This window comes from Mesoplodon bidens (genome assembly GCF_964165515.1).
Source record: "Mesoplodon bidens genome assembly, chromosome: 3".
In the NCBI taxonomy this organism is placed as follows: domain Eukaryota; kingdom Metazoa; phylum Chordata; class Mammalia; order Artiodactyla; family Ziphiidae; genus Mesoplodon; species Mesoplodon bidens.
The window spans coordinates 20,363,091-20,380,370 of NC_138178.1; the positions used below are offsets into that span (position 1 = coordinate 20,363,091).

Here is a 17,280-nt window from a genome sequence, read left to right on the forward strand (position 1 = left end):
AGATTTATAATGGAAATCTTCGCAAAGGGTTAAGTTTGTATTTATAATAATGCAGGGTGATGCTTTACGTTATACTCAAAAGAACCAAATACAAAATTTTGTATGTAGTATTTATAAAGTGTATTTTTAAAATATGTACAGAAAGTTCCTGGAAAGGAGATATGCCCCACGTGATTGGGTAGATGTAGTGGCATTGTACTGTGGGAGAATTTCTTTTCTTTCTACTTTGCTGCTGTTTCCAGCTTTTTAAAACAATGAAACCATATTACTTTTATTGTGAGGAAAATGCCCATTATAAGGGAAAGTCCATAGCAATAACTTTGGTAATCTTTATTTGATGGTGTATATAAATCACCTGTGTGCAGTCAGAATACATTTAGCAGGTGTGATATGCTTAATTTACCCCAAATGGAGTGCTTTCTTCCTATGACTTATTTATGAGGGGGTGGGATGGGGAGGGACTGAAGATAAAGGGGACCTGTTAATAAGTTTCTGTGTGGTAACTCCTTTAGACGTACTATTTGCTTTTGAGGTAATGGCTTAACAGAAAAAGGAAAATAGGAGCAGAACCATGATATTCCAAAGACTGGTAATTTTTTATATTTAGATGACGTCATGGGGTTCTTTTGGAAATAGAAAATTTTTATAAGCAAATTATTTTTATTTCCTTTTAGAAAACGTTAAACACTGACCTTTAGAAAATATGATTTCTTTCTCTTTGTTTTCTGACCAGGACATGTATTCCTCTGAGAAACGTTGGACAGCAGATTTGGGTGTAGTGCCTGATCGGGACCACGTACAAAGACATCTCCAGTCATGGGTAAGTGTCCTTCCTCCTGTGTATCATTTCAGTCCTCTCAGGAGCATCTGCGGTGTTGTACTTAAAGAAAAAATTTGTTACTGTTCAGGTTGGAATTATGTCACTTCATCAGAGATTGGATAATCTTGGTTCAGCCCAATACTGTGCATTTGCCTCTATTTAAACGAGGAGATTGATGTTTGATTTATTCTAAGAAGTTAGGTGTGGTGAGGATATCTGTGTCATTAGCTTCTTGGCTGGTTTAGTTCTACTATCTAAACTTTTCTATTGACTAGCCATTGGAAAATGACTTTTTGGAAATATGAAGAGCGAAAAAATCACAGTTGACCATAATTAGCAGAGGTTTTATTGTGTGAAATTTAATCGTTGGGTAACATAGGTTAATATTATATTTAAGCAAAAAAAGGAAAAATCTCTTTATCAATGTCTTTGATGGATCAAGGAACCAAGTCTATCCTATAGACCTATCTTTTGATATGGATTTTATCTTCTCAGTTGTGAGGGGATGGTATATGTAATATTTTCTGTCATTCCTTTCCACTTCTGTTTGTGAACAGGAGAACTGGATTTTACTATTTTGTGTTGTTTACTTTTAGAGAGTGAGGAAAGAATTAAGATTTAATCCTGACTGGGATCCTATGACAGTTCTGATGTACTTTTAGAGTACAGGTTTTTGATTATGGAAACTTTGGGATGAAGTGAGCATTTTCTTATTGGAATATAATATTAGAGAGTTTAAAATTTTTCACGTTATTTATATTGATTATATTTACCTTAATAGGAATAGAGTCGCTTTTCTCATCAGTTTGAATAATCAGGCAGTTGATAAGTGAAAATGAAGCTGTTATTGTGAAATCTTTGAGTGCTTTCTACTAAAAGTAATATTGCAAGTAGTGGTCTTTGGTTTTGGAGACTTTTCAGTGGGTTACTTTTTCGGTGGTGTGCTTTGAATAAACAAGGATAGTTGCCAGATGAGTTCAAATACAGATTCGGAAAGAAGCACCTTTGGTTATGTCAGCTCCATTCATATGAAGTTTTCTGAGAATGTTTACCTATCATAGAATGCCAACTCTAGTAAAGATGGTAATAAGACTTCATGAACACTAAGAACATTTTAGTTTAAAAAGTGCTTACCTTTTTTGGAAATTTAACTAAATTTTGTTCTGCATTGTAACCTTAGTGGTCTAGTAGCATCACTGTTACAGATGGCAAGTTCTTTGAGGACAAATACAGGGTGTCTTTGATTTTTGAATCTTGGTGTCTAACACAACTGCCCCCTAAAACTCAGAGCCCTGTGAGCGTGAAAGCAGAGGGGGAGGGATGGCTTACTAGGCAACCAAGATACGTATCGGAACCACCAACAATTTATCTATAAATTACAATGGTTACACTTCATTTGCAAGATTTTTAATTGTTTTTTTTTTATATCTACTAGTTCATTTCTCATTTCTGCTCGTTTGTACTTAACATTTTTTTGGCTCTTTTGTTATTTCTTTATCTCTTCGAAGATCTCTTACATGCTGATTTTAAAGTCTTTTTCAGATCATTTGATGATTTTTGTCTTGTCTGCAGTGAGTTTATGTCGTGGTTGTTGATATTGTTGGTGTTTTCATCATGTTCTGTAATTCTGCAGGCAAGTTCTGATGGGAGTTTCTTTTTTCTTTTTCCTGTGTGTGTGTGTGCGCGTGTGTGTGTGTCTCTGTCTCTGTGATTTCCCCTGCTGGTCTAGAAGATTTGCCGTTGTCTCTGCCTGGCTTTGGAGTTCCCAGATCAGAATCAGGTCTGTGTTAGTGGACCAGAGCCCCGGTCCCGTGGTGACGTTGGGGATATCACAGATTCAGTCACTGAGGCAGCTGGCATTAGGTCAGCCGCTTCCTAAGCTGTAGCCTGAGTACAGTTAGCAGAAGTCTTTTTCAGTCTAGTTTCCTATCAAGGAAGAGTGCCAGCCCAGTCCCTGGTTTTGAGCAAAGAGCCTGGCTACTGACCCTCGTAGCCCTTGTGGAGCCCTTGTTACTCCATACGATCAACCCATAGTTAATCCCCGAGGATCAGCTGCCTGCTGCCTTTTCCTGCTTTGGGGCCCAGAGCTCAGCAGACCTCCTGGCTTCAGCGCAGCTCATACTTTGTGTTCCTGTTAGATTTCTGATCTGTGGAGATGTTTAACATGTTTGGGGGCATAGGTATGTCCTTTTGGTCATTTGTCTTCATATTTTATCTGTAATTTCTCTGTGTTTGTTGCGAAGAAAGGGAGCTGCAAAGCATGAACAATGCCATTGGGCGTTTAACCACTAGGATTACAGTGAAGTCCCAAATCCTTACTTCACATTTAAGATGTAAAAATAACTCAGTTTCTGCTTAGTCCCCTGGTTCCTAGAGTTCCTCCCCATCGTCCATGACCACTTCGCTCGCTAGGTGAGCCCCATGGGGCTGCGCCTCCAGAGCATGCTGTTTGCCTCACTCTAGTAGCTGTCGTCCTCCAGGAAAATCAGCGGCCTGTTTACTCTCATCTTCATCTATTCTGTAAACTCCTTGAGGGCAAAGACTTATTCCTAGTGCTAAGTTCCTGGCACTCAGTAGATGCTCAGTAAATAGTGCATGGATTTGACTGTTTCTAAGTGACATCCTTACTATGTGGTAACTGTAGCTGTTCCATGTGTTATTATTCTTAGGTTGAAATTTGAGCTGCTCCCATGAAAAGAGTGTGTGTGTAGGATAAAGCATTCCAAGTAGGGGAGCACTGTGAGAAAGGCATGAAGGTTTGACCATACAAGGATGTTACTGAGTAGTTGAACATTCTGAATATAGAGCTGGGGAGGAGATGAAATCAGGGTCCGGGTCGTGTACATTTCTGGAGGTTTGGACTTCATACCTCAGGGCTTAGGAACTATTGAGGGACTTCAGTTAGGGGAACAACTTAAGATTTTATTCTGGAAAAATTACTCTGACAAAGAGACATTTTTGTTAGACATAAATTAAAAAGATGGGTTACAGGCAGTATTTGCTTTGCCTAGTTTTGTTCTTAGTTTTCAGCCCTTTCCTTGCTCCCTTTGAAATAAACTTTGAGTTTCTTTCTTGCCAACTTGATTTTCTTTAGTGATGGAAATCATTCTCAAGCAGAGAACTGGAACCATAGATTAGGGAGTGTTGTCATGGTCTGTGCCATGTTGCAGTTTCTATGGGGTTGTGAGTTTTCATAAAGGTGGGAGGGAACTGAGTATATCAGAGTTCCTGTTTTTGTAAAAATTACTGGAGAAGCATGGTACAGGTTAAAAAAATAGGAAGACATGTCATTAAAGATAGAATTTCCAAACCTAGATTTGGGTGAGATTGATGGGTAACTAAAATTTTTTTCAGTATTTCTCTAGAGATTACAAGGAAGGTTGGATACTTGTATGTCTGGATGCGTTTAGCTCTGCAGGATTTCCTAACCCTTCCCACGTCATGAACCATGTAGGACATGGTAGTAGTTGTACAGCATGTGAGATAAACTGATGGAGATGTTTGGGGCTTGGAGGCTACCAGCTCTGACACCTCAGGCCGGGCCGAGGGATCAGTTTCTCTGCACATCCTGACACACGAATTGGGATGCTCCTACTGTAAGACCAAGAGAATTTGTTAGATGCTTTAAGATGTTTTTCAGCTTTTAGTCTCAATTTTTATGTATTCTGTTAAGTTCTGAGGCCAAATATTTGTCTTGTGGAATATGTGTTATATGATGCTGCTATGCTCTGCATTTCATTGTGAATTGTTAACTTTATTACAATTTGCAAAAAGCCTTTTTCAGTACTTAAATTGGTCTTAATTTTCTGTAATGCATATTTAGCAATGTTTAGCATTTATCAGATTTGTTAAAGATTTTGTTTTATCAGATGGCGCCAAAGATGCAAAAAAGTTGTTGTTATATTTAAAGTCTGGCTGTCATTTAAAATGGATTTTTTAGATCTTTGATGGAGATTATAAAAGCAAGAGTAGTTTAAAGAGCAGTGCTTGGGACTTCCCTGGTGGCACAGTGGTTGAGAATCTGCCTGCTAATGCAGGGGACAAGGGTTCGAGCCCTGGTCTGGGAGGATCCCACATGCTGCAGAGCAACTAGGCCCGTGAGCCACAACTACTGAGCCTGCGCGTCTGGAGCCTGTGTTCCGCAGCAAGAGAGGCTGTGATAGTGAGAGGCCTGCACACCGCAATGAAGAGTGGCCCCCGCTTGCCACAACTAGAGAAAGCCCTCGCACAGAAACGAAGACCCAACACAGCAAAAATAAATAAATAAATTACTAAACTCCTACCCCCAACATCTTCTTTAAAAAAAAAAAAAAAAAAAAAGAATCCACCTGCCAATGCAGGGGACACGGGTTCGAGCCGTGGTCCGGGAAGATCCCGCATGCCGTGGACCAACTAAGGCCATGTGCCACAACTACTGAAGCCCACATGCCTAGAGCCCATGCTCCGCAACAAGAGGAGCCACCGCAATGAGAAGCCTACGCACCACAAGGAAGAGTAGCCCCCTCTCGCCGCAACTAGAGAAAGACCACGTGCAGCAACAAAGACCCCACGCAGCCAAAAATAAATAAATAAACAAATTTATTAAAAAAAAAAAAAGAGCAGTGCTTAACAATTTCTAGATGATTATTTTGATGGAATATGTTAAAAAAAAAAAGCCAAAACCCAAAAGTGATAATTTAGGGTACTAATTATTTTTCTTTTCCCAAATTTTAAGTTAAAAAAATAAAGCTTATCTAATCTATTAAAATTTTTAATCTTTACTTCTGTATTTATTTCACTTTCTTTGGAAAAGTTTTGCTCTGTAAGTAATTATACGAAATGTTTCCTAAGAGAGTCTTTTTGGATGTTGACTGGGCAATCCAGGAGTGAATCTATTGTGTGGGAGAGTTTGATCCTGCCCTTTGGCCTAAATAGTGGAGTGAGTTTTCTGAGGTTACTTCGGGATATGAAATATTTCTCTTTTATCTGAGGAAAAAGTAATGGCAGCGAATAATTTGAGATGTGGTGTATTTGTGGCTTTCTAATAAGAGTAGGAGTAAATATCATCATTTGTTGGAGCGGTATACTAAGAGATGATGCTGAAGTGAAGAACACTTTAACATTTGTTAGAGCAGATAATGTTACAAATAACTGAGGAGATTACTAAATCCCTGAGTGGTGGGATAAGGATTCTTCTGAGTCTTTTATTAAATAGAAAAAATCATGCAACAAGTAAGATAGGACTTTCCCTAAGTACTGGCTACATCTTCTCTCTATTAACAATAGCCTATCTAGATGTATATCCTGTTTTATGGAATAGCTGTGTACCTCAGAAGTTGGGCAGAAATTAAAGAAAAGAAAATTTAAGTTGAATTGCATTTTAAATACTGGCGTGTATGCATTTAATGAAATCTTGAGAGAAATCCCCTTGAAAAGGACATTAATTTCAGAAAATAGAGTTTGAGTTTTACAATTTTTTCTTGAATTCATTTTATTAGAACTGGTGTACTGGTTTGAAAATTTTCATATCTCTTTAACAAAAACTTATCTAAAAACAAAAACTTCTCTAATATATTCTATATGAAAATATTATAGGTGTGACTTTTAGTATTTCTCATTTATCAAAAGACATATAATGGAAAACAACTTAGTAAGTGATATTTGTTATATGGTCTACAACTAATATATCTACATATAATTAACATCAGTTTGTTTTTTTTAAATAGTGTCTAGACAGCTGTATATTATCACTTTTTGCATTTAGTCAAATAGACATTTTCTATTAAGAGAATTTGAGCCTGTCAGTGTATATGATGGATATCATTGTATAGTTGTCTTCTCATTTCCCAGATATGTGAAATTGATGTTAAAATTTCCTAGCCTCGATCTTTCTCCCTTAAAACTGATCTAAAATGATATTTTGGTGTTACTTTTTTTTTTTTTTTTTTGGAGATAGATAAGTGATTATGTTATAATTCTTTCTAGCCTCTCTTTAAAGCCTTGGGCTGAAAGGATGAAGAATATAGCGAGAAAGTCTTCCCAGGTTCCCTTACCCCAGTCTCCCACTCCCACTTCCAGCACTGAGCCATAGTTGGTTATTTTTTTTTAAAAAAAGGAAATGTTGTATAGGTTTCTATCATGATTGTGGTCCAGAAGTTAGGAGGCCAAATGGAACTGAAAACTTTTTATGAGTTATCTCTTATTTAACTTCAAAGATGGTGGTCATTGTATAGGTAGATGGTAGTGGAGTGCTATTTTCCCCCCTAAATTCAGAAGCTGACTTCTGCTGGCATTACCTAGGTACCCCTGGAATTGCAACATTTTTCTTTCTGCTTACACATTTGGAGCATTCAGGTGTTAAACTTTAAACAGTGGGATGTAAAAAGATTATGGTCAGATACTAACATACACTCATATCTTATATTAAATTGTGAGGCATTTGGAATTGAAATGTCTTTTTAAAAGTACAGTTGCCTGTTTCAGATTCTAGAAGAATGGAACAGAACTGGAATTTATTGGATGCACTGGTAAAAGTTTTCGACACTATATAGTAAAGTACTGTGATCTCCTCACTGGTTAACTTTGTTATATTCTAATAAATGCAAAGTAAGGCAAAATATGTTTTCTTGACTATAACTTAAAAGAAATTTGAAAAGCAAACATGTATTAAGTTTTTATGTAAACCTACAGTAGTTGGTCTTTTGTATTTTCCTTAGGTAATAACTTTCTGTTCTTTCCTTCTGTGATATGTAGATATAGATCAAGTAAGTATATGTACCAGGAAAGGAGGAACTAGGTATTACCAGTGTTGGAAGAATATTACAAACTTGTTTCCTTGTGACAATTATGGCACAACAGAATTTGAATTTGATTTTTCAACCTGCTTGAATTTATTGTTTTAACTGCAGTAATACAAGGTTATATGCCAAATGATTGATTCAGACTGTTAGAATATGATTGCCAAGATATATTAATATTTCATTGGCATGCTTTATTATAAAAAATGTTGTTTCTGGTGGTAGAAGTAACCTAGAAGCTATATGAAAGGGGGTTTCCTTACTGCTAACTAAAGAGATAGCTTCTTTGTACTCTCTTTTGGGTTAGGAAAGATCCTTCTCTGTTGCCATGAAGAATGCACACAGTCTTGGTCCACATTACCACACATGGAGGCAATAGGGCCATTGTGATTAAAAAAAAAAAATCAGCCTTAGACCTTTCATGGAACTTTGTACCTATATGTACCTATGGGTATATGTACCTATATGTATGGGGAACTTTGCCCAGGACTGGAGAAAAACCCCACCCCAACTTTTTAGGTACCCAAACTGACTGTGTTAAAAGGAACTTGGATCTCAAATGATTACTTAGTAGAAGTAACTCTCCACTTAAGAAAGGTATACTTTAAAATGTTGACTTGTGTTTTAAAAGTGGAGTCATTATTCTCTTTTCCCCTAAAATGTGATGTAAAAAAATTTTAGCTATCAGGTTTTAGTCTAACCTAAAGGCTATGCTTTCCTAGCTCAATGCTGAGCTGCATTCTGATGGACAATAATAACTTCTAGGTCTACAGAATTTTCCTTCTTATTTTTTTTCTGTTTAGTGCATATCTGTTCTCAGCAGGTGAAATTCTACCTCTGATATCGTGAAATTCTATCCTTCCTTCCCACCCAGTCCAACTTTATTTTTTCCATGGGATCAATTCTTTATTTTATTTTTAAATATCTGAATGTGTACTTAAAAAATACACATTATTTATTTTGGAACCATTTGAGAATTGGTTGCATATATCATGTATTTCGGTGTGTAGTTCTCAAGAATAAGGATACTCTCTTAGATGACTGCAGTAAAACTATCAAAAAGATAAATTATGTTTATCTGGTCTACAATCCTTATTTCACTGCTGACAGTTTCCCCAATAATGTCCTTTATGACAATTCTGTCCTTCCAGTGCCGGGTCCAGCTGAGTATAATTCACGCCTTGCGTTTAGTGTGGAGTCTCTTTAGTCTCCTCTAATCTGGAAGGTTCCTCAGATGTTCTTTTTTTTTTTTTTTTTTTTTCTTTTGTGGTACGCGGGCCTCTCACTGTTGTGGCCTCTCCCGTTGCGGAGCACAGGCTCCAGATGCGCAGGCTCAGCGGCCATGGCTCACGGGCCCAGCCGCTCCGCGGCATGTGGGATCTTCCCGGACCGGGGCACTAACCCATGTCCCCTGCATCGGCAGGCGGACTCTCAACCACTGCGCCACCAGGGAAGCCCCCTCCTCAGATGTTCTTTATCTCACATGATGTGGTGTTTTAGAAGAATACAGACCAGTTCTTTCACAGAGTGTCCCTCAGGTTAGGACTGTCTGAGGCTCCTCTCCCGGGATCCGTCCTGGCATGTGTGACTGGTCTGGGGGCATTCCTTCAGGAAGCTGTCTGGAAGGGACAGGAGGACTGCGTGGTGATCTCTCCATTTCCTTCCCATTTGGTTCTTTCACAGAAAAATTTCCCATTTCTTCTTTAATTGAAATAGGATTCAAATCTCTTATATAAGAACAGGATTTATTATTCTGCTTTACTAGTTTCTGTTTTGCTTTTATTGCAAAGGCTTGAGAAAAATGGCAATGAAATATTTTCTAGAATGTGAGATGACCTTGAAAGGAGACATTTAGCTTTTATCAAGAGAAATTCCTTTCCGTATGATTCCTGTTTTGAATTACATTGACGAAAATCTCAAGATGCTCTTGAATAAGTACTATGAAGATGTAAGGTATAGCACTATTGAATTAATTTTTTTTAATAACAATAAAGCAGCTGCAGCTCTTCATATATAAATTGAATTTGCTTCACTAAAGATTAGCCCTCCCCATAACCTGGTGCTTCTTTGTCTTTGTCCTAATAAATTTTCTTTAGCTAAAAATAAAATAGATGAAAGTATCAAGACTCTGATTCTCATTGGGTTTTTATGAGTTATATTAAATTTAATGTGAAATGTCAGGATACTTACCATCTATAGTTATAATTCTTAAAAGTTTAATAATTGAAAGGTATATTGGAAGCTAGAAAATTGACAGAATATTGCAAAGTATAAGAGATTCAAAACTTGTTTTTAGACAACATTGAGACAGGTGATGCTATAACTTAATTTCTTAAAATGTTTTAAGAGTTGTGGTGTTTGAGTCTGCTTTTAAAACAAATTTTAAGGAAGAGAATGTATGATTTAGAATAAATATTAATAATGTTTTCTTTTTAGTACTAACATATTTAGTGAGCACCTCCCTGTGCACTGCTGCTGTGTTGGTCTTTGGGGATATAGACAAGGGCAAGACTAACATGGCCCTGGGCCTCATGGAGCACAGAACTAGTGGGGAAGACAGATACCGCAGCGCTGTTAACGCAAAAAGGGAAGCTGGTGTCTGCAGGAGCCAGGGAACTTCCTTCTGGGAGGGCAGGAAGACTACCCTTAGGAAATCATATTCCAGATGAGGCCTGGCTAAGTGAAGAGGAAGGGGGAGAGAGTTCTAAACAGAAGGAACATGTGCGAAGATCTGGAGTTAAGAGGTTGAGATTGAGATTAAGAAATTAAGGAAAATTTAGCATTGGTAGAAGTAGGTGTTTGGAGGGGATTAAATTGGTAACTTTAGATAAACACCCTACTGTTGCCTCCATTTTATACTTAATTTTACCTAATCTCATCTAAACTAATCTGTTCTCTTCATTTTCTCTAATCCCCTCTTGTTGTTGTTGTTTTAAAGTATAACTGTAACATTAAAATAAATACATTTGGGAATGGGGGGGAATAGTCATTGGTAACCCCACTCGTTTGCTTTTTTGCATATGGTCCTCTGGTATTGTCCAGATAGTATATATTTTGATATAATTGGGCTCTTGGTGTCTATGCAATTTTATATTTGGATTTCTAACATTGAATTGTGTTTAGAGTGTTGTCATATTTCCATAATTGTGTTTTATACTTAGAATTCATAATTATATTCCTTAAAGGTAATGATGCATAGTAACTTACTTAACTACTTCCCTATTATTTTTTTTGTTATTTATGATGGTTCTTTTTTTTTTTTTTTTTTTTTTTTGTGGTACGAGGGCCTCTCACTGTTGTGGCGTCTCCTGCTGTGGAGCACAGGCTCCGGACGCGCAGGCTCGGCGGCCATGGCTCACGGGCCCAGCCGCTCCGCGACATGTGGGATCTTCCCGGACTGGGGCACGAACCCGTGTCCCCTGCATTGGCAGGCGGACTCTCAACCACTGTGCCACCAGGGAAGCCCAATGATGGTTCATATTTTTAAAAATGTTTTCAAAATGAATATCATTGATGACTTTGCCCTATTTCTTAAAAAAAAAAACAACTATAATTCTTTAGGCTAGATTTATAGTATTGAAATGTTTTTGTAGATTTGTAGTATTGAAATGTTCTTCCTGTCTTTCTTAAAAGACTACATCAATTTACAGTGATTCTGGCAATTGATGTACAAGGATATCAGTTTCACCATGACTAGCTCAGTAGGCTCAAAATGACATTATACTGTTGCTTTCAGTTGCATATTTGATTTTTAGACAGGATAACTTTCCAAAAAATTTGTGGTAAATATCCATAATGTAAAATTTGCCATCTTAACCACTTTTAAGTGTACAGTTCAGTAGCATTAAGTATATTCCCATTGTTGTGCAGCCAATCTCCAGAACTCTTTTTACCTTGCAAAACTGAAACTCCGTATTCATTAAACAACTTCATGTTCCCCTCCCCACATCCTTTGGCAACCACCATTCTACTTTCTGTCTCTGGAATATGACTACTCTGGGTACCTCATGTAAGGGGGAGCATATAGTATTTGTCTTTTTGTGACTGGCTTATTTCATTTAGCATAATGTCCTCAAAGTTCAGACATGTTGTAGCATATATGAGAATTTCCTTACCTTTTAAGGCTGAATGATATTCTACTATATGGATTACATTTTGTTTATTCATTCATCTGTTGATGGACACTTGGTTTGTGTCCACCTTTAGGCTATTGTGAATAATGCTGCTATGAACCTAGGTGTACAGATATCTCTTTGAGATCCTGCTTTCTGTTCTTTTGAGTATATACTCAGAAATGGAACTGCTGGATCATATGGCAATTCTGTGTTTAATTTTTTGAGGAACTGCCATAGTGCTTTTCACAGTGGCCACACCATTTTGCATTGTACTAGAGTTCCAATTTCTCCACATCCTTGTCAACACTTGTTATTTTCTATTTCTGGATAGCAGCCATCCTAATGGGTGTTCAGGAGGTATAGCATTGTTAGGATATCTTTTTTCATGTGCTCACTGTTTACATTTTCTGTTGCATCATATCCTTCTAAAATAGTCTTTTCTTCCAAAATGCTTATTGAAAAATCACGGATTTTTAACCTTGGATGATGCTTTTTTGTCTCTCCAAAAATGTATTATGAAACAATATAGTTTTTATGTTTATTGGAACATGGGTAATTTTGTGATGGTCAGAGGAGAGAGAATGCGCAGTATACAGAAAAGGCAGAGGTGGAAAAAGGTTTCAGAAAGGGAGGAAGAGCAGAGAATGATAGGTACCATGGATCAGTTTTGCTCAATGTATTGTTCTGTCAAGGACTCTCTTAATGGTCTTCCTTCCCTGTTGTGGTTAATGTGTTATGGTGATTACAGATTTTATATTGAGGAAACGCTGGAAAGATCTTTCTGAATGTTGAAGAGACTGCTGTGTTTATGTACACAAGGACTTTTATGAACTCTATAGAAATCCCTATGTCTTTATGTTTGTACGTTATGTGTGTGTATATATATATCTCCCTACATAGAACTATTTGATCTTAAATGTGATGTTATAATGAATTATGATTTATTCCAAATTGAGTTATGATTTATTTTAAGAGATAAACATATACTTAAATGATTTTTAATGTGTGCTTTTTAATGGTAATGAATTTTTTAAAACTAATTATGTTATTTCATAGCTTTGTTAGAATCTGGAGTAGGTCAGGTTGCCTGGATACTGTGTTTTCTTTGAATTCTTGATTTTGAAAATAAAGTCATATTTAAATTTCCTTATTATGACTAGAAAGTCTCTTTTCCTTCCATATCTGTGCATTCATCTGCATGTAGCTTGGGAAAGTCAAAAGAGAGGTCATTTCTGCACAAAGGAAAGCTTACTTTAAAAATTAAAAATGTGGTAATTCAGAAATTGGAATATGTTCAGTTATAATGTACTATGTATGGCCTTTAATTCACACAGTTTTTCCACTTAAGGGCACATGCTCCAGTCATCCAGTGCTTACTTGCAGTAGTCATCTCAGTTGTAATTCAGTAATGAATTGTGTAATTATGTGTTTAGTGCCAGTTTCTCTTGGAAGAATGCAAGGAGGTTGATCAGACCCCTGTAATAACCAGCAACTGGCATTGTATCTACTAGGTACCTGCTAGGTATTGTACATACATACTAGATGCGTAATATATTTTGTATGGATGAACAAGATTTTATTGCCTTTAACATGCACTTACGGTGTACAATCAGTACATTAAGAATTTGTGAAGATGTATTGGGATAACATGTTTGTATTTCCCTTGCTTGTAAAGCATATTTTGTACATATTTATGACAGTTTCCACTGAGCTACACAGTTGAGCAGTTTCTTGGTTGCTTTTTATAAGTAAAATGAATTGCCCTTTGGTAAAATATTTTTAAAAACTGGTTTTGAAAGAATTGCTAACTTAATTACATTAATACAGATACTTTGTTCATAAACAGTTACTGTATCTAATATACTTGGAGATTATGTAAAAGAAGGATAATATCAACATCCATAAACACCTATTCTGTGGCTCTTACCACATCCTACAATTTCAGGACATTTACCTTCATATCTTCTTTGTTTTGTTTTCCTTTTTTTCTATGAAAATCTGTGAAGATAGTTGATGAGCTTTTGATAATGTTAATTTTTAAATGCCCAGTGTGAATTATTAGGAGCACTATTTGGGCAGAAAACAGTATAGATTTTTAGGTATAGAAAAAATGTAAAACTTTTATTTTTTATAAACAATATATGTTGTATTTTCTATTGATGAGTTTGTAGAGATTGATTTTCAAAATTCTAGAACAAAGTGATTATATTTCAGCCTTACAATTAAAGTAGAATGACAAAGAAGTGAAGTGTATTAACTGGTTTATTAACCCAAGAGGAAACCAGTTGGAAGTGGTTTATAGCTTAATATTCAATAGTGTTTTTCTATCTGCAGGCCGACTGACATCTTGAATATTTACAGATTATTTTTGTCACAAGAAGTGTGGCCTCTCACATTTTTTCTTCTCATTTATCTACATGTTCTGAAAAAAGAATGACAGTAGTTTAATTCTGAAATATATTTCCAGGAAAACCAAAGAAGTTTTCTGAAAATGGGGTAGAAAAAAATCTAAATCATTGCCAAGAATGAAAAGATGCTGGGTTGTTATTCATTTGATCAAAAAATTTTGTGGACAGAGCACAGTGCAAATATCCTGGTCCGTGTTTATTTTATGAAAGAGATGATGAAATATTCAGAAGTGTGAAAACATATCAGTTCCAAAAGAGTATGCATACTGTTATCTCATTTTTGTAAAATCAGCAAGCAAAAAGTACATGAAAAGTCTAAAAGGTTGTTGGTAGTGCTTATCTCTGTATAATGGGCCTAAGAGAGATTTTTATTTTCTTTTGGCTTATTTTTGGATATATATTTTTTCTACAGTGAACATGCATTCTTTTTGTAAAGAGAAAAACTATTAAAGATGTAAATTGAAAAAAAGAAGCAAGCAGAAACCTTGTTAAATTAATTTGCAGTTCTTTAAGATTCTAAGGAGTTGGTTTGAAGTATCTATAGCACTAATTTTATGGATAGTAATATAATTCTGCTTTAGAATATATGGATTCTCTTGTACTTCTTTTCACTTAGAGCCAAGAAAGATGCTCCAGTGAACTTGTTCATGGTTTTATTAAATGAATGAGGGAAAGAATACAAATGAGATCAAATCCAATCTTGTTCTTTCTCTCTTCCTGTTCTTTTCTTTTTTTTCTTTTTTTTGGTGAGCGAGGAATGGTGGGAAAAGATTTCTTTCCTCTGCTGAGCTGTTTTTTCTTTATATCATTTGTCATACAGTTCCTGTTCTTGATCCCTTTTCATCTGAAAGAAGTTGATTTTTGCCTTGTATTCTCCTTTAGAGAAAGGAAAATGGCACAAATTGAAATATCCAAATAGGAGTAGAGAGTGCTGTATTTCCAGCCTGCTGCATTTCTCTCTTTGTCGTGTCTTTCTTGTTCTCTCACCCGTTTTCTCCCTTGTGTCTGCTCTGGGAATGCTGGATTTGGAAGTGATGGGAAGGAAAAGTAAATCAGCGGTTTTGGGGATTAGCCAAAAGTTAGTGGTTTTGGGGGTGGCTATGTATAACAAAAATACAAATGTAGGAAACAAGATTGAAGTAAGAATTTTTCTGTTAAAAAAAGAAGTAGCTCACAACTGTTTGCAGGCAGCCCATTGCAAGGGCAATTATAATAATATTCCTTGTCCTCCAGGCCACATGGATCTCTCATGTATGTAGGCAATTAGGATTTTTGTTTTAAGCACGCTCTCTCTCGTTAAACTCTGTACTCTTTGGATTTATCTTTGTATTAAAGTCTGAAGAGTGGGATGTAGATTAAGTATATATTAAATATAGATTTCCGGGGCTTCCCTGGTGGCGCAGTGGTTGAGAGTCCGCCCGCTGATGCAGAACACACGGGTTCGAGCCCTGGTCTGGGAAGATCCCACATGCCACGGAGCAGCTGGCTCCGTGAGCCACAGTTACTGAGCCTGCACGTCTGGAGCCTATGCTCCGCAACAAGAGAGGCCGCGATAGTGAGAGGCCCGCGCACCGCGATGAGGAGTGGCCCCCGCTTGCCGCAATTAGAGAAAGCCCTCGCACAGAAACGAAGACCCAACACAGCCATAAATAAATAAAAAAAAAAAAATAAAAATAAAAAAAGAAAATATACGTCTCTTTTTAAAAAAATATAGATTTCCTTTGTAATTTTTTATAAAGACTATTATATTCAGAACAGTTTTAGGTTTACAGAAAAATTGAGGGGAAAGTACCAAGAGTTCCCTCATACCCCTGTTATTAACATCTTACACCAGTGCGGTACATTTACTGCGATTGATGAGCCAATATTGAAGCATTATTGCTAACTAAAGTCCATAGTTTACATTAGGGTTCACTCATTGAGTCATATGTTATATGAGTTTTGCCAAATGTATAATGACATGTATCTGTCATTACGATACCATACAGAGTAGTTTTCACTGCCCTAAAAATCCACATATTCATTCTTCTCTCCTTCTTCCCAAATTCCTGACAACTATTGATCATTTTATTGTCTCCATAGTTTTGCCTTTTCCAGAATGTCATGTGGTTGGAATTATCTACTATGCAGCTTATTTCAGATTGACTTCTTTCACTTAGCAATATGCATTTAAGATTCCTCCATGTATTTTTGTGTTTGATAGCTCATTTCCTTTTATTGCTGAATAATATTCCATTGCCTGGATGTAGCACAGTTTGTTTATCCAGAATTCCCCTACTGAAGAACGTCTTGGTTGCTTCCAAGTTTTGGCAATTGTAAAGGTTTTTGTGTGGACGTAAGTTTTCAACTCATTTGGGTAAATACCAGGGAGCACAATTGGTAGATCATATTAGTATATTATATTAGTATATTTAGTTTTGTAAGAAACCAGCAAATTGTGTTCCAAAGCGGCTGCACCATTTTGCATTCCCGTCAGCAATAGATGAGAGTTCCTATTGCTGCACATCCTTGCTAGCATTTGATGTTGTCAGTGTATTGATTTTAGCCATTCAGAGAGATGTGCAGTGGTATCTGATTGTCTTAGTTTGAAATTCCCTAATGACACAGGATGTTGAGCCTCTGTTCGTATACTTATTTGTTTTCTATATATATCTTTTTTGGTGATGTGATATAGATTTTTAAAAAACCAAAATGTAATGCCCTTTAAAAAAAAAAAGTACTGATAGTATAATGTGTTCTCTGTAGAAAAGTATAGCAAAAGGAGACAGTAAATATTTGTAATGCCACCATTCAGAGGAAAAATCATTGGCAACATTTTGATACTTTCCTTCATACACCCATCTCTCTCTTTCCCCTCATGTATGTATAAATAAATGGCAATAGGGCATTCATTAACGTTTTGTACCTTTCATGTTTACTTATCCACATATAGTTAGCTTTTCCTGTGTCATTCTTCTAGAATAGTGGTTCTTAACCTTGGCTGAATGTTAGGATCATTTGGGGGGGCTTTTAAAAGCTGCACCCTAGGACAGTGAAGCCAAAATCTCTGTGGATGGACCCAGGCATCATACTTTAAAATATTTCCCAGGTAATTTCAGTATGTATTGAAGATAGAGAACCACTGGTCTAGAATGTAATAGAATTACTTTTAAGAAAAAATA

General features: G+C 36.4%; 1 protein-coding gene across 2 annotated transcripts in view; it reads left to right on the forward strand.

Moving 5' to 3' along the window:
* The window catches only part of USP6NL (USP6 N-terminal like), a 149,231-nt gene that overhangs the window by 17,177 nt on the left and 114,774 nt on the right, over nt 1-17,280 (forward strand). For both annotated transcript variants that reach the window (XM_081229207.1, XM_081229208.1), the window contains exon 2: nt 734-820. Coding sequence is in view for 1 of the 2 variants with exons in the window: in XM_081229208.1 (XP_081085334.1) it covers nt 817-820 (4 nt within the window). In the remaining variant the exon portion in view is untranslated. The remainder of the gene's footprint in view (nt 1-733; nt 821-17,280) is intronic.